The 23,428-nt window shown below is 32.6% G+C and overlaps 3 protein-coding genes across 13 annotated transcripts in view; 1 reads left to right on the top strand and 2 right to left on the bottom strand.

The window, feature by feature from the left end:
- The first annotated feature begins 1,236 nt into the window (after positions 1-1,236).
- LOC128200061 (gametocyte-specific factor 1-like) lies at positions 1,237-4,466 on the top strand. Its single transcript, XM_052892105.1, has 4 exons — positions 1,237-1,486; positions 1,694-1,871; positions 2,941-3,072; positions 3,663-4,466. Exons 2-4 carry the CDS (start codon positions 1,698-1,700, stop codon positions 3,798-3,800), a joined length of 444 nt encoding a protein of 147 aa, XP_052748065.1. The 5' UTR covers positions 1,237-1,486; positions 1,694-1,697; the 3' UTR covers positions 3,801-4,466.
- A 4,920-nt stretch (positions 4,467-9,386) lies between these two features.
- Positions 9,387-10,593, bottom strand: LOC113519183 (protein HGH1 homolog). The gene has a single exon (XM_026904238.3). It carries the CDS (start codon positions 10,485-10,487, stop codon positions 9,402-9,404), a length of 1,086 nt encoding a protein of 361 aa, XP_026760039.2. The 5' UTR covers positions 10,488-10,593; the 3' UTR covers positions 9,387-9,401.
- Positions 10,594-11,548: 955 nt separating this feature from the next.
- LOC113519182 (uncharacterized) overlaps positions 11,549-23,428 on the bottom strand; it is a 35,929-nt gene continuing 24,049 nt past the window's right edge. For all 11 annotated transcript variants that reach the window (XM_031911914.2, XM_031911906.2, XM_031911911.2 and 8 more), the window contains 3 exons: positions 17,058-17,198; positions 14,403-14,573; positions 11,549-14,195 (listed from right to left, as the gene is read on the bottom strand). In XM_031911914.2, the coding sequence (XP_031767774.2) occupies positions 14,122-14,195; positions 14,403-14,573; positions 17,058-17,198 (386 nt within the window). In that variant the 3' untranslated portion in view covers positions 11,549-14,121. The remainder of the gene's footprint in view (positions 14,196-14,402; positions 14,574-17,057; positions 17,199-23,428) is intronic.

The following is a 23,428-nucleotide window of genomic DNA, read 5'->3' as shown; positions in this document are numbered from 1 at the left end:
CAACGTATGAGTGGTATCATGGGCGAAACAGTATATTCTGTTATGTCCATGGTACTGCTTATGTCTATAGACGACGGTTACCACTTTCCATCAGGTAGGCCGTCAGCTTATTTGCCAATCTAAGTTGTATAAAAGGAATTAAGGTATTACAAAATTCGCAGGCTTTGTTTTGACGTTTGCATCAAAAGAATTTTAGAGCAATGAGACACCTTTAAACAATTTTTTCAGTCGTCAGTTTTTGGAAGACTAAATATTTAATCAGAAAAATGAATTAAATGACAAATATATAACATGCTTTTTTATGCACGTTTATATTGCATCAAAAACTAAACATTATATTTCAAGCAAGATTGACACCTTTAAACATTTTTTCACGCAGTTTTTAAAGACAAATATTTAATCGGAAGTTTGTTCAGTAGTTTGAATGACAAGATATATAAACTGTGTTTTTATGCACTAGATTGTATATTGTAGACAACACACTAAACAACAGTTCACACAGCATTTAAAGACATATTCAGTCGTTCAAAGAATGTAAACATTGTGAGTAGTTATATTTAAAATAATTGGGAAACTTAACATTATGTCTTTAAATAAAGAATGATTCAACATACGTTAACCACGTATTTTTAAATATTGCGACGATTGATTCACAACATAGTAGACGAAAATAACATTCAAAAAGTTGATGACGAACTTCAGCAAATGAAATTTGATAAATGTCTAAGAGATTTGTTAAAATCTATATAGTAAATAGACTATCTAAATATTATATAACAAATTTCGCGAAAACTTTATTATGTTTGCCCATGTCGAAGGCTTCGTGCAAAAGAATTTTTTCTCAGATGAATCTAAATAAAACAAAAATAAGGGATAGATTCCTAAACCAACATGTTTCAGCTACAATTACCACAAAAAGGAGATAAAAGAATACGGAAATTAACTAAAAACAATAATATATATAATAAGAAAAAATACTTGAAAAATGAAGACGAAAATTTAGAGGCAAATATTGACATGTAGAGTAAATATTTTTATTGAGTAAAGAAATTTTATTGAATTCATTTTGTATTTTTTTTTTCATCCCCTTGTAAGTATATTTATAACGGCAAATGTAGCAGATTTTAGAATTTTTTTTTATTATTTTGTCTGTGGCACATTTTCTATTAATGAGATGGTCACATTAGTTCGAATCATAAATTAGAGGCTCGTAAAGACAAGTTTCCAGAGCCGTAAACATCTTGTTAAAAAAAAAATCGTAGATTAGAAAAAAATTGTCGCGGTTAGTTACGACCGTTCTTAGACTTACATTGCATTTTGTGCAAATTTTTTTCCGCGTCCACACTCTGTTTTTGTTGTTACATTACGTGCGTAGCAAATTATATGTGATTATTGTACAAACTGATTAAATTGTACTGAATGTATATCGTTAGTTTTAACGGGTATTGTAATTTTTAGAAGAAATCTGTTACCTACATAAATACAGGTACCTACATAAAATTAGCCGCCAAAGAAAGTTTCTTACAACGAAACTCCTATCCCATATAAATCCTTTCAAATTATATTTCTTTTTTATCTATCTATTAATTATTTTTATAAATCTATTGTTTATCGCAGTACCTACTAATTTATTTTTCGAACATTTCATGAAATTTAATAAAAAAAAATTCTAATACCTTCTTTTTTTTATCAGAATTATGGCGGATCCTCAGCCCAACCAAATGATGTCGTGTCCATACAACATGGCGCACCAAGTGGAGCACTACAGAATGCATATCCACCTGCAAAAGTGCAGGAAGCAATACCCAGGTTGCAAGAAAGTGACGTGTCCTTTTGACGCCACTCACATTGTCAACGATGTTGAACTAGATGTAAGAAAACCTTGGATAGTCATCATATCAGCCTTTAACCGTCCACTGCTGGACATAAGCCTTCCTCTCGGGGGGGTTTTGCTAGTAGTTTTAAAAGGGATACTGCTGCTCATCCCTCGCCCTCCCTTAGCTCTTACGACACTCGAGTATAAAGAAGGGATGGCCTATTCTATCCCAGGACCAAGGGCATAAATATACCGTCTTCCCTTTTTATGGGTGCGGGTTTGGTCCCCGTCAATATCACATCAGCTTTTAACTATCCACTGCTGAACATAAGGCTCTCCCATAAGGCAGTTTTGCCAGTAATTGCTATGCTTGGTACTGCCCATCTCTGGACCATTAAATTCTGTTGTGTAAAGTGGGTAGTTTATAAAAAAAAATATTATTCAGATATTATCCTAGTGAAAGTGATTAAGTTTTACAAAAATAAATATTTTTGTTATAATAATAATAGAAGATAAGCCTTTATTCAGACAATAATTTTTTTTTATAACAACATATTATTTATTTAATTGCTGTTGTCCCTTTGCTTATTAGGAAAGGCGAAATATTTTAATTAGTAAATATATAATAGTGACATATGCTCCTTTGCCCCCTACAGTGTTATAAAAAAAAAAAAGAAATAATGGATAAATTATATACAGTGATATTTTTTAATAAAGAATATGTAATTGTAAATTTATTATATTAATTATATTATGACATTTATATGCATGTAATCTGTAGTCAATGTTGTGTACGCCTGCTATAGGTATGTATATCAGCATGCTACACAAAAAATGTTATTTAATTTATGTATAATATGTATACTGGTGTGGCTAATTCGAAATAAATAAAAAAATAAAAAAAAAGTGATTATTGTCCAAAATAAACATATAAATAATAACAATGGGTATAAAATTTAATCACTTTAACATTTTTTTTTGCATATATTTTTTGTTGTTATTTGTGTGCTTCAGTCTCTTCTTTATATACTATATAATAATATAATATAATATATGGCCCATTCTCTCACAAACAACCACACTGTTTGGTCTCTTCACAGTTCAATAGTAACAATTTTTTCCAGTACCATGTGTCATGCTGCCGTAAACGGTACATGCTGGATTCTCAAATATACGTGGTGGACGATGATTACCGGCCCACTGTGGAGGTCCAACCACCTCCCGCCATCATACCAAGTGAAGAGAACTGGGATGATGTGAGTAAATAGATTTTAATTCTTACAAGAACATCATGATCAGAAGAAGGTCATTACATATCACAGTCAAAACTCGAATTTTCATTTATTATAAATAATAATAAATAAATAAATTTTGTTCAAATATTTTTTTATTTTAACTTGTTACATCTATAAAATTTCTTTATTAAATTTTTTTTTAAAACTGGCATACCTACAAAATAAAAAATTATGTTACTTCTTTTATCTAATAATATAATATTTTTTTTTGTGTATATATCTATGTGTGTTGTTATTTGTGTGCTGTAAGTAATGTAAATAAATTATATACATATATAATAATATAATATAATATATTTATTTATTCATCGTGCCTCCAATCAAACTGTTTATAATTACTCCTCTCCATCCAAAGGTTGCCTGCAAGAGATCGCTCTTAGTGATAAGGTCGCCCATTGTTCTCTCATTGTGATTATTTCTTGTAATTGTTTGTATCTATAATAAGTTTACTATTGTAATCTTTTGGAGGCAACAATAAAGAGTATCTATCTATCTATATAATAGTAGGAGATAAAAGGAAAAATATATAATATATAATTTAATTTGCCCAGGAGGCGACCACATCGTACAAACCGGACCTATCCAAGAAAGGAGCTCACATCATTACCAAAATAAAGGGCGCCACGCCCTCCGAGAGGCGGAGGGCGCGTATGGAAGGTATCAAAAACTATAAGCCGCCTGAGAATTAGTCAGATAAGTTAGTTAGTTAGTTAGGTAGACTAAACCGACCTCTATTACCTATCAAATTAAATTTACAATATTTGTTTGATTTTGCAATTCATATAGAGTGTAAACTTATAGTTTAGAAGTTACATGGTTATATTACTATGGTAATTTAAAAAAAACAATGAAAAAATGACAGGGCTTATTAACTTTTATGGTAAATCTAAAATACAAAACAAGATGCCTGGTTATACAGGAAATAACATCTGTGATTGAAACAAACTGTATATTGTGACCTACTCTGTGTATATAACCAAATACATTTGAGGCGTGAAGTATGTATAAGAATCCAAAGGCATGATAAATTGAAGGAATTTTTCTCTTAAAAAGGGATATTATAGTTTTTTTAGGTTCGGCAACACACTGGTGACACCCCTAGTGTTGCAGGCGTCCATAGGCTACAGTGACCGTTTACCATCAGACGGGCTGTATGCATGTTGCCACCTTCATGATATAAATACAAAATTGAATTGTTATTTTTAAATTACCATTGGAATATGTATAATTTATTTATTTCTTAATTAAATTAAATGGTTTGACTTCAAATTTGATATTTAATACAGAGGTCAGTTTTACGTTAAAAGTTTTTATCGTCAACGAGACGATATATATATATATATATATATATATATATATATATATATATATATATATATATATATATATATATATATATATATATATATATATATATATATATATATATATATATATATATATATATGAAAGAAAGAAAACTCTTTAAATATTATGATAAAGAAATAATATTTATAAATGACAGTTGTCATTTATAATTCATAGTATAATAAAATGTATATATTTTTGTATGGAATTAATTTAAAACAATTAGGTGCTTTACTATTGCTATTTAGTATACACACTGGCATATGGCTGGCCGTAATGTTAACAACGACAGAAGTGTCCTAATTCGAGATATTACATTTTTTGATGGTGACCCCACTTGCACTATCGGTTAGTGCTGATGGGGCACCAGTGGGGGGTGATAGGAGAGAAAGATCACTACCGTGATAGTTCACCGTATTATATAGGAAGACCGTACGATGGTCGACCTAATATATTGGTGGGAATAGGACTGCCAGTCCCCATTGTCACAGTGTAAAGAGTCTTCATACAGTGATTTGTCGTCTAATTTGTCTGTTGTCATGCCACATTCGTCACGAAAGGGTTGACAATTTTTCATTTATTTTCTTAGGGAATAATATTTATGCAAAATACCTTTGATTTTTCTAAACTCTCGACTCTTAACTCTATAAACTCTGAACTCTATGGACTACTAAAATCTATGATCTTTAAACTCTACAATCTATAATTTCTAAACTTTTTAAATTTGAATTTCGAATAAATTCTAAATTTAAAATTTTACTCGACTCGACCAAATCGGTAATTCAGGTTAATTAGGTTCAATCGAGTGTCGACTCTTGTCGTATTTAAGTAACTTTGGACAAATTTGACTTAATTTTGCCAGTTTATTCAATTTTAACCAAGTTTGAGCTAATTTGATTAAGTTTGGTCAAATTTAACTGTAATTTGGCGAGTTAATATTTATTTTAAATTTAAAAATTTTATGTAATTCTAAATTAAAAAATTAAGTCGTGTTTCGTATAGTTTCGCTACTTTGACCCAGTATGTCAAAATTTTGTCAAAATTATCAAAAACTTATTCGAAAATTAAAAATATTGCCATCCGCCATTAATAATCTACGTCCCTTTAAAAGTTAACCCTTTCGTGAAACTCCTGTATGAAATGTAATTCTTTACGCTGTATCATTACTAATAACCCCCCTTCCGCCCCACATATTATCACTAGTAAGGACGCCGGCAAATAATTGGAATTCACAATTTTACCCACAGATCCAGATTAAATATAATGATTTTACAAAAAAGTTAAAATGATAAAAAAAAAAAAACAATTAATAATTGAATAAATGGTTCGAACACCGACAGTATACACATGTAGGCACTTTACCACGCTGTTATATAATTAAAAAAGGGATAGAGCGATTGAAGCAATAAGAAAGAATGAGACGGCTAGAGATGGCCATTTGCGCACGAGTGTATTTAAATATTGAACGGTGCTAATCTTCAGGTTTCATATTCGACATACTAGTTAAGTACAATAGGTACCTACTATTTTTTTAATATAATATTATTGTTGATGTACTAATTATTGTATTGTGTTGTAAAATCTTTATTATGACTGGCCACATACAAAAAAGTGCCCCCTTATTCATAAAAAACAAACTAAAACCTACTTATTTTAGTTTACTACTGGTTTGTCACTTTCTTTCAAATTAGGAATTTTGTGTAAAAGAAAGAGACAAAAGATTTTAATAGCTAAAATAGGTTTGCGAGAATTTTGAGTGTTTTTTATGTATTAGGAGGTTAATATACATATATATACTGACTTATACCAAAGAGGAATTGTTTTACAGTCTATATTTGAGAAGCAGAACTTAAAATTTAGAATTTACCATGACTATAAGGTGTTATCTTTTAGGACTTTTTTTTTTGTTATATAATTAAATATATAATAAATTTCATAGTGTGTTGACATATAATAGATATATATATATTTTATATGAAAAATTCTATATTGTTTTAAGCACGTTAGTCCCTTAAAGGTACGTTTCTATTCTCAGACATATTTTTCCACATAGCTGCAAGTTATTGTATCGTGAGGTGGGCACCAGAGAATTCTGAAGTGTCGTTCATGTCGTCGTCGTCGTCCCCCCCCCCCCCTCCTAAATAGTATTACTAGTTTTAGACCTAAGTCACAACCAACTGTAATATTTTACTATATAAATGTAAAAAAAAAAAATGTTAAATAAGAAATCTTGTAGTAACTGTGTATATGATTTTTCGGATAAAATAAAATGTTTTTTTTTTTTTTTTTTTATTGCACTTCTCTGTCTATAATTTTTGTCTGGTTTAAACAGAGAAGATAGTGCCCCTAGTCACAGATCGCACTCGTGTGACCCCCGGCTCTAATGCAACTTTATATTTTGCAGTGTTCATTTTTGAAACGCCACTTTAAATGTCTAATTTTTGTCCAAAAAAAGGAATCATTTTTGTAGACAGTGCAAATACTATCTTGTCAGTTAGTGTCTACATCAGGGCCGGATTATCCATTGGACAAAAAATTGATCAAAATAAAAAAATCAACAATTTTTAGAAACTATTTCGAGTGCATATTACATTTAAAGAACTACCCTCAAATATAATTTATTTGTTCTTTTTTATATTACCTAACGTATTTTAAGTTTATAGTCATATTTAAGACAGTGGTACAGTAGTTCTTGTTTTAGAAGCAACACGTGCGTCGCCTAGGGGCTCCAACACGGTTAATCCGGCTAAGAGGACCAACTGTGAAATGTTTTTCGAAATGTCGCGACTGAATAAAACACAAATTTCACGATAAAGTTACACGATGCACTTCCATTAGACTTTTATCGTAGGATTTGTTACGAACGACTTGTTAATCTCCGATTACTAGGTCGATGTCGTTGTGAATTCGTCACGGTTGAGTCCGAAAATTCGGAATAACGTTTCATGGTAGACTCCCCCTGGTGTAGATTACATTATTAGAAATATACCTGTAAATATTATAACATAAATGTTATGTGTATCTGTCGATTATTGTGGGAAATATTAATGGGGGATTAATTCCATAAATATGCCATATACGTCTATAAATTTGTCAGTACCGAATTAAATATGTTTCAAGACCATACACGAGATGTAAAATAGTTATTATCTAATTTATTATTGGAATAATAAATAATTGAATTAATATCATGACTTTTTAATTTTTTTTTTATACAACTTAGAATTGCAAACAAGCTGACGGCCCACCCGATGGAAAGTGGTAACCGTCGCCTGTACATGAGCAGTACCATGGACATAATTGAGTATACTGTTTCGCCCATGATACCCCCCCATGCGTTGCCATTCCTGAGGACTCAGGTGTTATTCCTCTGTACCCAGTAAATTCACTGCCATATCCTACCCTTCAAACCGAAACACAGTCATGCAAACACAACTGTTTCACGGTTGAAACACGAATGGGACAGAGGTACCCAAGCAATCGACTTTTGTACAAGTCTCCCTCTGTTCTACCCCAGTCGCTTTATTCGATTAATTGTTTGCATGTTTTTTTTTCTATTCTCTAATTAAATAAAATTAGAGACACATTTGTCTATGAGTCACTTTGGATCTTTAGATACGTGACTTACGGACAAATTTAGGGCCAATTGAAAATGGACGTTATGGATTCGGAGATAGACAATGTATTATATTGTCTATCTCCGAACCACAACGTTCATTTTCAATTGGCCCTAAATATTATTCAAATATGAAACCACGATACGTGCCTATTAGATTCATTGCACAAACGCTATTTGAAAGCAGTGCAATGCTGATATTGCAAAATAGCGACTACCTACTTTTAATTTAATTTATTATATTAATTAATTAATGTTAAGCTTGTGTCATTAAATGTTTTTTTTTAATGGATGATAATGGAATGGTAACCCCGCCCGCGCTATCGGTGGCACCGACGAGGCACCAGTGGAAGATGATAGGTGAGAATGAATGCAGGTCAGTTGGCCCGCCATGATGAATTCGACAGGAATTAACCAAGACGGTTTCCAGGGGGAACCGCGTGGAGGTCGAGCCTATATACACTATATTGCTAGCAATGTGGCTATTAGACCTCATTACTAACAATCCCTTTACCCCCCTGTCATTAAATGTTGAATTTTTTTATTTAACTAGTATTGCAATCAAGCAGATGGCATTCCTGATGGAAAGTGGAACCATCGCCTATAGACATGACAGCGTATACTATTTCGCCAATGATATCCCTCATGTATTGCCATTCCTTAGGACTAAGATGACAAACATATTACTAATTTCATCATCATCATGATATGAGTATCAATCTGTATAATGCGGGTGGAAAGGGATTGTTAGTAATGGAGACTGAGAATCCCATTGCTAGCAATATACCCAACCAGGTCGACCACCTCGCGGCTTCCCCTGGAAACTATCATGATTAATTCCTGATGAATTCATCATGATGCGCTAACTGGCCTGTTTTCATTCTCATCTATCACCCTTCACTGGTGCTCCGCCAGCATATCCCGTTAGCGCAGGCGGGGTCACCATACTATTTTCACTCATTAAAAAAAATCTGTACAATGCTGAATATAAGCCTACTCTGTAACAATTGATTTTGTATATAGTTGCCACACTGCCACACAGGCAGATTGGCAACAGGAAATAGGCTTTTGTAATATTTTAAGAGGGATGCTGCTGCCCATTCCTCAACCATAAAACTCCCCTTACGACGCCCATAGGAAAGGAAGAGTTGGCTTATACTATCCCAGGACCACACATCAAATAAAATACAATGTTAAAAATAAAGTAGTTTAACAAAAAATCATTATCTGTTATTGGCTTTTTATGTGGATGAATTATTGTTATTTTAAACTATAAATTGTAAACTGTTGGTTTTCCAATAAATAAAATATATTAATACAACATAATTTATTCAACATTCTTTAAATAATCTTCATCCATCTTCTGAAACTTCTCCACCATATCATCAGGTACGTTAACTGTAGACAAATCTTCTGCGCCCACTTCTTCCTCCTTCTGTATTAATATATCAACAACATTTTCGCATGTTAATAACACCTTAGGATCTTTCTCCCACTTGTGGTATTCCCGTAAAACATAATACACCCCATTCTCCCTCAATATCTCTCTACCGTGCCTCTTACTACATAATTTATTCAATGTCTCCAACACAATTTTACGTATATCAACATCGGTTTCACGTTTCTTTTCTTTCGGTAAATATTGAAGTGCTATTGGCAACATATCCATTTCTTCATCAGGATAATCTTCGTTGCCCATCAACGGACTCAATAAGTAAGTTAACAAGTCAAGTTCTGTGCTTAGTAGGAATGTATGATACTCTGTATCTAATGATAAGTTACGTATAGTGCTTAAAGCACCACCTCTTCGAATAACTGACTGATCAAAGTTACAAAACGGCAATAATTTTATTAATGGTACATGTGGACTCTCCTCGGTCAGCCATTTCCTTATTCTACTACTACAACTTAAGTTACTAAACATTGGCGCCAAATAATTGAGGTTAGATCCTTTTTTGTTAAATTCTATGTTGACAAATGCATTTAAGATATCATTTAAATGCGGTAAAAATGTGTCTATACATATTTCCAATTGATTTTCCAGTCTAGTAACGTTGGAAAGTATCATACACGCCGCATCGGCGTTTCTCTTCTGTGGATTCAGAACATAACCTATAAGTAATTCTAATATGTTTTTATGTGTATTTGGTTTGTATTTTAACAATTCTGCCGCCCCCTTAGCGGTTGCTGTGATGTTTACAAGAAGAAGTAGAGCATTTTTAGCGATTTCCTCCACTTTGTCGTCACTTAATTCTATTACATTACGAATTATTTGTTCATTTTGTAACAATGTGCAGATACCTTCTTCAGTACCGGACAATCCAACCAAGTGGTCCAATGATATATGTTTTAAATCTATCCTAGCCTCTGGCTTTAAAAATTCTAATATTTCGTTAAGCGGGTCATTAGACATTTTATAAATTTATTAATAAAATATATGGAAATAGAAAACAAAGCATTAGGAAATGTATTTTTTAGATCGAATGTGAAACGTGACGTTGACGTTAGCAGCTGTCAATGTGACATATGCAAATGAAAAAACTTCAGCTATGGTTCGAGTGTAAGTTTTTTACCGCATAGTTAAATATGACTTAGATTAAGAAATACGTACCTAATAAAGATTTTTTTAAATAAAAAAAAAACTGTACACCTCTGTCTAAGAATAAAGAATAATCGAAATGTTTGACCTTTGTACTCTCTATATAAATAAAAAAATAGTTTATAGGATACATTTTGTCGAGACCCAATTTTTTCTCTATAGAATTAAAATTATTACATATTTTTTCATTTTACAGTCATCTTTTCTGATATAAATATTTACAAACGTAACAAAATTTTAAATAATTTTTAATTTTCAATCAAAATACAAATAATATTTTTATACATATATTTAAAAGCTAATATGTCAAATTACAATCAATCATCATTCATATCATCATCATTATTTCAACCGTTAATTGCTGAATATAATCCTTCCTCTTATAGGGGGTTTGCCAGAAGTGGCCACGTTTGTGCAGGCGGATTGGCGGGACTACACGGCCTTAATTCTATTCAAGTAAATTTAAATTGATATATAAAGATTTTGGTATCGATATTTAAATAATAAATCAAACAAATTACCAATCTTAAGTAATTGAAAAATAATGTATTGATTACAGCAAAACACGTTACACACCGTATGCGCTCCTCGTGAGTTGGCCAACGAAAAAGATGAACTACCCGGTTTTTATAGGCTTGGCTCCCCACTCCATGTTTGTATGTATATATATATATATATATATATATATATATATATATATATTGTCAGACTGTTTAGCTGTGTGTTTATGTTTGATCATACTGTGAACGTATATTTTTGGAGGGTTAGCTTGAACAAAACATTATTATACCGTATAAATTAATATAACATTGTTAATTCACTGTAATATTTACCTATTGAAATAAAATAAAATAAACAGTAATAAAAGACATTCAAAGCGTTTTAATATTTATTCTGAAAACTGTGCTTTTAATACAATAATATAGAAAACAAAATATTTACAATTGTTACATTTAATATAGTGGACGTTATATTTTAATTATAGGCACTTGAAATGTGACTACATCTATTCTATTTAGCAAAAACATGTAGATATTGATTTGTATAATCTAGATGGAGCGTCGTATATTAAAAAAAGTCTCAATAACAAATCAACGAACTGCTAATACTCTGCTCACTAATAAAATATTTTATTTTTTGTCTTCTTCTTCCTCTAGTTGTATGAAAGGTTAATAATTGTGACCTCTGGGATTTTTATAATGGGCTATTAAAAATATGATACACTGTTTTCGACTATGTGTAGTAATTCTGTCTATGGTAATTTGTTAATACATAAATATAGTATATATTAATTTTAAATTGATATAACCATAGATTAAGAATAGTCTTTCTGCAAAGATGTCGTAAGGATATTATAAAGAGTGTGTGTATGTGAAGTTTTTTGAAAATATCTGCTTATATGCTTTGTTTGGTAGCCTGCTCAAAAAGATTACTTTGTAGCCTGTTAATTTACAATGCAACATTTCTACCTACAAATTTGATTTACTAATTTATAATTTCACATTTTTATATTCTTGCTGTGAATTTTTTTATAAAAAAAAAGTAAATACTTAAATATATATCAGCTTCATATATAGGAACCCATGTGTGTTAAATTTAAATAACATTATACTATAAATGGTTATAAACTATTTTTTCATATACAACGAGTGTAACAATTAAGCATACGGCTAGACTAATAGCATATGACTATTGCAGCCTATAAATACTTGCAACACTAGAGTGATTGATGATGATCTTAAATAATAAGTAGGCAGTAATATCAGCAGTTTTATAATAAGTGTTTACTTCTGATAATTTTGAACATTTAAAACGACAAATAACTTTATTACGATTATTATTCATTTAAATTGTTGTCTGTGCAAATACTATGTTATTACAACTGTGCTTAAAATACATTTTAAAAAGTCTATTATACATTTATTCTTACGTTTGAAGATTAAAAAAATATACAATAAATTTAGTAATGCATATTCTAGTATTTATTCCGACAGAGATCTATTGTGAAGGAATATTGATGAATAAATTCTAATAGTCATTAAAAATATAATAATAATTAAGCGTAATTAAATTACGATGAATGGATTAATATAATCTATGTAATTTTTATTTTTTTAATTACACTGTGTAAAGATTGATTCAAAATATTATACAGTGTAATTATATTCATTCCATGATGATATTATAGTCAATTAAACATAAATGGCATAGATTTTAACAGTTTCTCTGAGGTGTTAGTATTTTTTTTATTCGAACAAATATAAATGGAAGGACACCCAGGAACTACTTTTAAACAATCTTTACCCATATAGTCATAGTTTAAAATGTTTGTTTTTCATTTCCTCAACAACAACGAGTTACTAAAGTACAAAGTAATTCATGGTTGATAGAAGAGAATCCTGGTCACGGCACCGAATTGTAAACTCTATTTACCAGGAGAGTAGATAATTGAAAACATACTCGACAATATCGCCACGTATATTTTACTGTTATAATAACAAGTATTGTTGAATCAATACTACCTGAAGCAGATTTTATTATAAATATTTTATGAGAGTATACTCATATTTAACTAAAAATGTTGTATCCAAACTATCTTAGACACTGCAAATTTGAGTGTGTTTATATTCGATATTGTAACGTCTTTTATAAATATTTAAGTCAAAGGAAGTTATTTAACTATCCACTGAGATACACGGTCGGCCTAGTTCGGTGGCTATTAGATCTAACTAAATATAATATATTATTCAATAAAAACAGTAATTATTATTATTATTAAAAATACCGTAGTTGAATTGAAAAGTATTCTGCCTCGTCTTTGGAAGAAGCAACTATCACTTACAGATACAAACAAAACTAGGATGCGTTACCATACCTGTGAATTATAGTGTTATGCCCTTAGTGTCAGAGAATGCACTATCTACGAATGTTGGGTGATGTCATATGAAATCTATAAATGCTTCTACAAACATTTTACTACTGTTTTTGTTTTTTTTTTCTTTATCTAAATAATAATACGAATTTGTACCAATCATTGAACATATTATTTTATTACGTATTGATTATAAATCCTAATTAGTGATTTATTGTTACTACACGTATTTATTGTTTTTATTGTATTAAAGTACATTTATTTCGAATCAATAATGTCTTTCAGCTTAATTTAATATTATAATTTAATATTCGAAATTATATAGCTCAATAAATCTTCTCTAAAATATCATATTAACAAAAAAAAAAGTGTGCACGTCTCTAGAGTAACTAATAATTTTGGGCAACTTTAAATCTTTGATTAAATCTTCTCCATTTAATAAAAGATTATAAAAACCCATTTATTTAAAGTTACCCAAAAGCAGCGTACATATCAGTTGATGCTATTTCGTAATTGTCATTTACTAATTATTAATAATAAAATGATATGTATAATTTACAAGGTAGGAAAGGTGTTTTAATACGCTACTATTTTTCTTAAGCACGTCACGACAATTATAGCGAATAGGGAGGTCTTCAAAATGTCTGCGTCTGGAACAAAGTTCATATTGTTATTAAATTTCTATTATAAAACAAAGACAATCAGGATAATCCATCTTTTATCTAATAATCTTTTGGGTAAGTTACGTCGTGCTATTATTGAAACAGTTGTCATTAAAGACAAATTATAAGTATGAATCGTCGATAATCAAAACAAGTGGTGGCGTATGGGAATCTTGCATTAAAATCGATAAATACCACTGCAAGTGTGTTCTCTCTCGACGAAGCCGTTCTCCTTATCGCACAGGCAAATCTTGTCTTGCGGCGTGTAGACCCGGTAGTGAGGAGGTGAGGCGCTGGTGATGTTCGGGCTGGCGCAGATGAGGCCGTCGTTACACTCTTCGCTCCCGGTGCACACGTGATACAGGGCTGGAACGGAATTTTATTTCATCACTACTTGTTGTCTCAACTTTTTTTGAATCAGTATTAGCAACTTGTCATCATCATCATCATATCAGCCATATACTGTCTATTGCTCCCAAAAGGAGGGTTTTGCCAGTAGTTGCCACGCTTGGCAAGTGGGTTGGCAACCGTAGTTAGTCTTTGGTGATATTTTAAGGGGGACGCTGCTGCTCATCCCTCGACAATTAACTTCCCTTTGTCGTTTCTAACATTCTATGCTGGGGCCACACGGCAAACAAGTATCTTAGCCTAGGCAAACACCGAAATGTTTTACGAACATTCATTCATTTATTTTGTACCATTTCAAGTACAGTTTTAAGTTCACACAGGCTATCCTGGAAATTATTGTAGTCAAGTACTCTATTATTGTCAACAATGGGGTTGCTAGACTCCATTATTTACAATACTCTCCCCACAGTAATTATCCTTGCATGATTGTATTTCAGTTTGAAGAGGCAGGCATTGAAATTACAAGATGTATTCAAACAAGAATGACAAAACGAGAAGAAAGATATATTTATTTATTTAAAAAAATACCTAATATACGATGTAAGTATTATGAAAAAATCAAATTTAAAAATAGAATGAGAATAACATAATATTCAGTAGTTTTACAATTCGTATATGGCAACTTACGTACGTTTCGTTTCACGAGATCCGTATCAAAGTTTTAAATAATTAAAAATATACAAATTATATTTCATGGCTACACACCACACATAGTTAACTATTAAACTTCTTTGTAACACGAAACCTAGAGTTAGTCTTAATTACTATAAATTACACGAAGGTTGTTTCAGTACGGAGTGGGGTGGTGATCTGGGTGGTTAAAGAAACGGAAAGTACACGTAAAAGTTTAACTGTCCACTGCTGAACTTAAGCCTCCTTCTTAGGGGAATTTGCCAGTAGTTGCCACGCTTGGCAGGCGGATTGGCAATCGCAGTTAGGCTTTGGAGATGTTTGAAGAGGAACGCTGCTGCCAATTTCTCGCTTTCCCTTAGTCGCTTATGATATCCACGGGAAACGAAAGGGTGGCTCATTCTATGCCGGGACCACATGGCCAAAGCTGTAAAAACGTAAAAATTTGCCTATTTTTTTTTGATGGGTGAAAATGGTATGGTAATCCCGCCTGCGCTAACGGGATACGCTGGCGAGGCACCAGTGAGTGATGATAGATGAGAATGAAAGCAGGTCAGTTAGCCAGCCCATCGTAACGAATTCCACTAGAATTAACCACGATGGTTTCCAGGGGAACCGGATGGAGGTCGACCTGATAGGGTATACTACTAGTAATGGGTTCATTACACCCCATAACTGACAATCCCTTCCCCCCAAAATTTGCCTATTATCATCTTCACCATTATTGTTCTTGTAGCCTTTTCCTATTTTTTGCGAAGATAAGCCAACACCAGTATGAGTTGACGAAGGGGTAAGGGATTGTTCGTAGTGGGATCTAACAGGGTCACTGCCAGCAATATACCCATCAGGTTGACTTTAATGTGGGTCACCCTAGGAACCTGTGCGCTTCGTATGTTTCATTCTCATCTATCATCCATCACACCAGTGATGTATACATGGTTACGGGGTTAGTACCCCGCCAGCAGGGGGAAAAGGATTGTCAGTGATGGGGTCTGATGAACCCATTGCCAACCCACCCTATCAGGTCGACCTCCATGTGGTTCCACTTAGAAACCATCGTGGTTAATTCTAGTGAAGTTCGTCACCTATCATCCTTCACTGGTGCCTTGCCAATCTATACCAATAGCGCAGGCAGGGTTACCATTCTATTATCACCCATTAAAAAAAAACCGCCAGCGTATATTAATAGCGCAGGCAGGGTTACCATTCCATTATCTTCCATTAGAAGAAACACATAGGACATAACTAGTAGCATAATAAGTCTTAAGAATCATAATACGCGAAAGGGGTTTAATTGACCGGCCATTTTTAATTAATGTTATATACATCTTGATAAGGAATAAAATAGGAATATTTCATATGAAAAGGCCACAAAAACCATTATTAGTTCGTGTTAAACTATGGCCGCACGCAAAACCGAAAACATCGCGTTACAACCCTAGCTTTAAGGTCAACCGTTCGTCCCGCTCGAACACGTGGTAATTAGGCATCCGTCTCTGTCTAGTGCCGGAAATTAGATAGCGCCTAGTGAGGTAACAAGGGTTGAACGTTTTATACATTTGATAAGATTAATATCTTGATATTTATTTGTGAAATACGTATAGAAGAGAAAAAAGGTCACATTTTTTAACTTGCTTCTGGCTGGCTAACAGCTGTGCTAAGCGTGACTGTGTTTCAGTTTGAAGGGTAAGATATGGTAGTGAAGTTACTGGGTACAGAGTAGAGAATCTTAGTCTTCAGGAATGGCAAAGCATCAGAGGTATTCATCTGATTTAAAAAAAAATGACGGTATTTTGTCTATGAAAGACTCACTTTTCGACTGCGCCTCGCATTGGCCGTTGACCGGTGAGGAGTTGTCACCGCAGAGACATCTAGTGACCGAGTCGTAGTGGGTCCTCACGCAGGAACTGCTGCTTATTCCCGCGCAGTCGGGCTGTCGTGAGCAGATACGGGCTGGAAGGAGATATAATAAACACTATTAGTAATAATAAAACATGGCTTAACACAACTTTTTGAATTTAGAATATATTTTTTAAAAAGTAGAACTCCGTGCGTAGAACCTTCTTACTTATTTAGAAAAAAAAAATTGGCGGGAAAGTTGACAATGATTTTTTGTGACACATTGAAGCTTACCAACTAGTGAAAATGTAAATAAAGCGAAAAAATTTTAGAGCAATGATTTTCAATGATTTTAAAAGTGATTTTTCTCCTCAAAATGGTACCGTTCGGCTTCAAAAGGCTTTTAGAAGGTAAGTACCACATTTAAATGCTGTAAAGAGATAGTACGCCGAAGTCCAACTTGGACGGGCTTCTCAGAATGACGAAATTCGTGAAGATCGTCCTTTAAAAGCGACTAACGAGGGAATCTTGACCACTGTAATGCAATAAAATGAATAAATCCGGCGTATTACCTATGTATGTAACGATTCGGGGATATTTAGGGATATTTAGGATATGTCAGTAAAACTGGGTACAGAGGAATAACACCTGAGTCCTCAGGAATGGCAACGCATGGGGGAGGGGGTATCATGGGCGAAACAGTATACTCTGTTATGTCCACGGTACTGCTCATGTCTATAGGCGACGGTTACCACTTTCCATCAGGTGGGCCGTCAGCTTGTTTGCCATTCTAAGTTGTATAAGAAAGTAATACAAATCCAGTAACGACTTTTAGTTTTCTTACATTGAAGTAAACATACATGTGTGTACGTAGAAATATTTCACGATCAACTTTGATAAACGATAAATTTGATTGACAAAATAATGGATGGTAAATCTATGGTGTAATCTGTTATATAAAGTGATATATTATAATATTGTGAACAATGGCTGTTTATACAATTTATCGTAGCATCGTAGTACGGTTATTGTAGAGAAATAAGTTAAATTAACTGACAATAAATAACAAACAAATGAAATAACTCCGCCAGTGTATTCATATTTTCCTTAAGAACTCTGTATTCTATAATTTTTTTTATACAACTTAGAATGGCAAACAAGCTGACGGCCCACCTGATGGAAAGTGGTTATCGTCGCCTATAGACATGGGGGGGAAAGGGATTGTTAGCGATTAGGTCTAACAGTCCCAATGCTAGCAATGTTACTAATCATGTCGACCTCCACGTGGTTCCCCCTGGAAACCATCGTGGATACTTTTTGTGGAATTCTTCACGTTGGGCTAACTGACCTGCTTTCATCGTCATCTATCATCTATATCCTATCACTGGTACACCGCCACCGTATATCATTAGCGCAGGCAGGGTTACTATCATCCATTAAAAAAAAGCCTATAAATATGAGCAGTACCATGGACATAACAGAGTATACTGTTTCGCCTATGATACCGCCCATGCGTTGCCATTCCTGAGGACTCAGGTGTTATTCCTCTGTACCCAGTAAATTCACTGCCATATCCCACCCTTCAAACCGAAACACAGCGATGCAAACACAACTGCTTCACGGTTGAAACACGAATGGGACAGAGGTGGCCAAGCAAACGACTTTTGTACAAAGTCTCCCTCTGGTAATTTAAGACTTTCATCATCATCATCATACCAGCCTTTAACTGTCCACTGCTGAACATAAGCCTCCCCTTGGGGGGGTTTTGCTAGTAGTCGCCACGCTTGGCTGGCGGATCGACAACCGCAGTTAGGTTTTAGAGATGTTTAAAGAGGGACGCCGCTGCCTATTTTTTGACCTCCCTTAGTCACCTCTTGCGATTCACACGGGAAAGGAGAAGGTGGCCTATTCTTTAAGACTTAGAAATTTAAGACTTTACTGTACAATAAAGTGTCATAAATAAAATAAATATTACGTAGTAAATAAACAAAGATATTTTCTTGTTTTGCTTCATAAAAAATTACTTCTATTGCAGCAAAACCAGTTGTTTAAATTTAAAAACTTAACTACTCGATCGATTTTGTTAAAATTTTGTATGGGATCAATCGGTTAATATATCCTTTAATTTATATAATAAATAAATATTTCAAATCAGTTTGTAACTGACGGAGTTATTAGGTAATAAATATGAAAAAGAGCAGATTAATAGAGCATCTTCTGTCCTCATAAACTTATTATGTCTATGCATGTATATGTACGTATTTTGTATGTGAACAGATATTTTATGTTTATATATATATATGTGTATGTATTATTGTATACAGACATGTATGATATGATATGATAGTATGATAGTATAATTAAGAAAGTTAACAGCGTAAAACATTAAGGAAAATAAATATAAGTACCTTTATCAAATTTAAAAAAATAATAACTATATACAATATATGAGTATAAACCTATACATATATGTTACTAGCCGTTGCCCGCTTCTAACTAAGTAGTTCCTGGGGAGAAAAGGGATTGTTAGTAATGGAGACTGAGAGTCCTATTGCTGGCAATATACCCAACCAGGTCGACCTCCTCGCGGTTCCCCCTGGAAACTATCATGGTTAATTCCTGATGAATTCATCATGATGGGCTAACTGGCCTGTTTTCATTCTCATCTATCACCCTTCACTGGTGCTCCGCCAGCGTATCCCGTCAGCGCAGGCGGGGCTACCATACCATTTTCACCCATCAAAAAAAAAAAAAACTATGTGGTTCCCGTATATCATTTCGATTTAAACCCTTCATGAATTCGGTCTTATATTGTATTATATACTTAAACGATAATTACGTACCTAACACCTTCATAAAGTTTCAGCCAATTGAACTGATCGGTTATTTTATAGCATTTTATATGTGACTCTTTAGATTGATATAACTTTTTTTTTATTTTTTTTTTAATTCGCATTACATATTAATAGTAAGACAGTTAAGAATTATTAAATAAGCATATTGGTCCAGCAATGTTGGCGGAAGTAATTGTCCAACATCCAACATGGGCCAACATCGCGTGCCTCGACATGCAAATGTCGAGTGCCGTGATCAAAATAAAAGATAGTCGCGAGCCCGAAGTAAAGGCTGCTTGGAAGGACTTGGTAAAAATACCACAGGGTGCAAGGTTCCGCGCGGCGTGTATAAATTTCACTTGTACGTACCGATTGTGGATAGAAAGGGGGATAATGTGTTTTGGCGGGTATATCATCCCGTTTTCTGTTCACTGTTAAACATAGGCCTCTCTCATGGATTACCATAAGGAACGAGAGCATTTCTTATAGCAATGGTAATGGTTTTCCATCATGGGCGAAACAGTATACTCTGTTATGTCCATGGTACTGCTCATGTCTATAGGCGACGGTTACCGCTTTCCATCAGGTGGGCCGTCAGCTTGTTTGCCATTCTAAGTTGCATAAAAAAGTATAAAATTATTGGGAGATTTTGCCAATAGTCGCCGTGCTTGATGTTTATAAATACGTAAAATCAAAGTAAAAATAATTTAGTATTTGCTCCACATAAAAACACCGTTTTCAATCGTATTTTGATTGAAAAATTAAACTATTCAATAGATTAATTTTTCAATCAAATTTTGTTAAAATTTCTATGTAACCAGTCAGAAAGTATATCCTTTGAGGTAAAAAAAAAATAGGTTTCCAAATCGGCCAATAAATGACAGAGTAATGACCTCATTACTCTGCCATTACTGCATTCTAGCAGAATAAAAAAAAAGTAGAACCGCGTTAAGAACGTTTTCTCTTTTTGAATTTAAAGTCAGTTGATAAGTTTTATTTAAATCTACGTTTTTTTTTTATAATGTTCACTGTAGTTTTAGGAACTTAGTATTTGTTTAGAAGAAACTTTAAAAAATTCAACAGTTACTGTTTTGTGGCGTACAAAATTATAAATACATAGATTGAGAATAGTACCTACAATCGTTGTAAATACAGTAAATAAATATTTTCTTTAAAAATAAAGTGACATGTAAATTTGACGCATAGATGAACTTGATGTTTCATTACAAATTAACATAATATATGAATTTTGAACGAACAATCAAGTAAGTAAATTTTGTATTGATAACTTTGCGTTACTTTGGACAATAAAGTCCTAGGTTCGACTGTTGGAAATCAGGAATTATAGAAAATAAACTTTTTTTCTTATGCTCAGCTGTGCACACGAATGTTCTTTGCCTGATAAGCATAAGAAGAGAAATTCTTAGTCTATGTTCATAACACAAATATATCGAATTTTGGATTTCGAAATATAAAGATGTATACACTACAGACCAAATAATCACTACGGTGAACACTTAATTTCGAATTCAAAATTGGAACATAGACAGAGTGGTCATGTCCGGCACGGTTGTGGCGGGAAATCGCCCACCACTTAACTTAGACCTCTTTTAGTACCTCACGTAAGCCTGTTTCTAGGGTAATTGTAGAATATAAAAGGTCAGCAGAGGTAAAGTTATATTGGCGGTCTGTAGGTGTAAATCTTAACTTGCTTCCGAGTGTTATCTGACAGCGCCATCTATTAGAAGTAGGTTAAAACGGTAGTTGCTATTATATGGGTGTTTTTGAGATAAAATGTTTTAAAAATACCACGTAAGGAAAAATTAAGGTCAGTTGTAAACTATATACCGAGACAATGACTAAGAATATTTTCTATATTTACAAAAGTTAAAATTTCCCCCTAGGAACGAACTTGATCTATAATACGAGTCTGAACTTATACTATTCTGTATACATAATAATGAAATAATGCTATTTTGTAAGATCTGCTTTTTTATTTTGATTATAATCAGAATCTTTATTTTCTACACTGCGTCCATTTATATGCCAAATTTAATGACTATTTGCTAAGCCATGAATATGCCAAGAAGTGACAGACTAACAAATATATTTTGTATTTATAATAAACTAAGAATCTTTATAGCTTTAATGACTTTAAATAATGTAATATGACTTCAAAAACAGAGAAAATTGGCGAAATTATTACGAATTCAACACTGGAACGAATACTTATCATCAAAATATTATCAAAACAGGTTCAAAATTAACCAAGATGTCGCGCAACATGCACAATAAACAAAATACGTCCAATTGAAAAAACTTATTTCTTTGAAGTCGGTTAAAATAAAAGAATGTAAACGGTGCTTTAAAAATATTTAAAAGTTTTATTACTCATAAACTTGACATTTAAAAGCTTTAAAAAACAAGATGGCGGCCGCACTGACGTAATGCACGGGAAAACACGAGCGGCATTAACATAATTATATCTTATAAACAAGAAAGAAACCTATAAACGGTGCAGTAGTTTGGTATGAATTTCAAAAGTGCATTTTTCATCATATTGCTGTCATGTTCATGTCTGATAATAATTATATTTGGATAATTGTAAGATGGCGTCAGGTGATTTGTTCCAGTCACGAAAGCGCGCGAAAACTGTTTTAAAGGAACTAACACAAAAATAATTGGTAGCTACTTGCATGGTAAGGCTTGAAATTAGCATAAAAAATGTTGGACAATTGTTATTTGTATCTTTGTGATAATTACTAGGTATATCCCTTGTTTTACACTTTTCAATTAGTATAAAAATTAATGATAATATAACCTATGTCTGTAAATAATTTTTTTTTATATATAAACTATTGATTGGAACGAAGGAAATCTGTCATTATGTTTTTTTTAATCGATGATAATGTAATAATGACTCCGCTTACGCTAACGGTATACGCTGGCAAGGTACTATAGATACAAATTTTCTAAATATTTTTTTATATTTTTTTTTTTAATTCTAGACGAAAAAATGTTGCATATGATGTCCAACCAAAACTAAATATAGTGAAACATGGCGAAAAATTTCAAGCGGTTAAATTGTATAATAAATTACCCACTGCATTAAAAAACTATTAAAAATTTGGAGAATTTTGAAAATAAAACATTATACTCTTTTGTTGGAAAGGTGCATCTACTCAATTGATGAATTTTAAAATACTCTTTCATTATTTTATGCCTTACTGATGACTTTTAAATTGATTGTAATGTTATTTTTTGACAATTATTATTGGTTATTTTGTTGTTTCATATTTTTTTTTGTTTTGTTATATTTTACGATATCTTCTTGTCACTTGCAAAAATATTCAACACAATGCAATATTGTAACGAATAAAATAAATTGAAAATTGAAATAGAAATGAAGTAGATCAGTTAGTCCATCGTGACTTTAACAATAAATTAATCACGATGTTTTCAGAGGGAACCGCGAGGAGTTCGACCTGATAGGGTTTATTGATAGCAATG

This window comes from Galleria mellonella, unplaced genomic scaffold (genome assembly GCF_026898425.1).
Source record: "Galleria mellonella isolate WM207_F2 unplaced genomic scaffold, CSIRO_AGI_GalMel_v1 utg150, whole genome shotgun sequence".
Classification (NCBI taxonomy): Eukaryota; Metazoa; Arthropoda; class Insecta; order Lepidoptera; family Pyralidae; genus Galleria; species Galleria mellonella.
This window is presented reverse-complemented; position numbering and strand designations above follow the sequence as displayed.

What these genes read in the sequence shown, in the direction of transcription:
- LOC128200061 (XM_052892105.1), top strand. Translation starts at nt 1,698, where the DNA reads ATGGCGGATCCTCAGCCCAACCAAATGATGTCGTGTCCATACAACATG. An exon ending in TCAACGATGTTGAACTAGAT is followed by an intron (nt 1,872 to 2,940) that starts GTAAGAAAACCT and finishes AATTTTTTCCAG; the next exon opens with TACCATGTGTCATGCTGCCG. An exon ending in GTGAAGAGAACTGGGATGAT is followed by an intron (nt 3,073 to 3,662) that starts GTGAGTAAATAG and finishes TAATTTGCCCAG; the next exon opens with GAGGCGACCACATCGTACAA.
- LOC113519183 (XM_026904238.3), bottom strand. Translation starts at nt 10,487, where the DNA reads ATGTCTAATGACCCGCTTAACGAAATATTAGAATTTTTAAAGCCAGAG.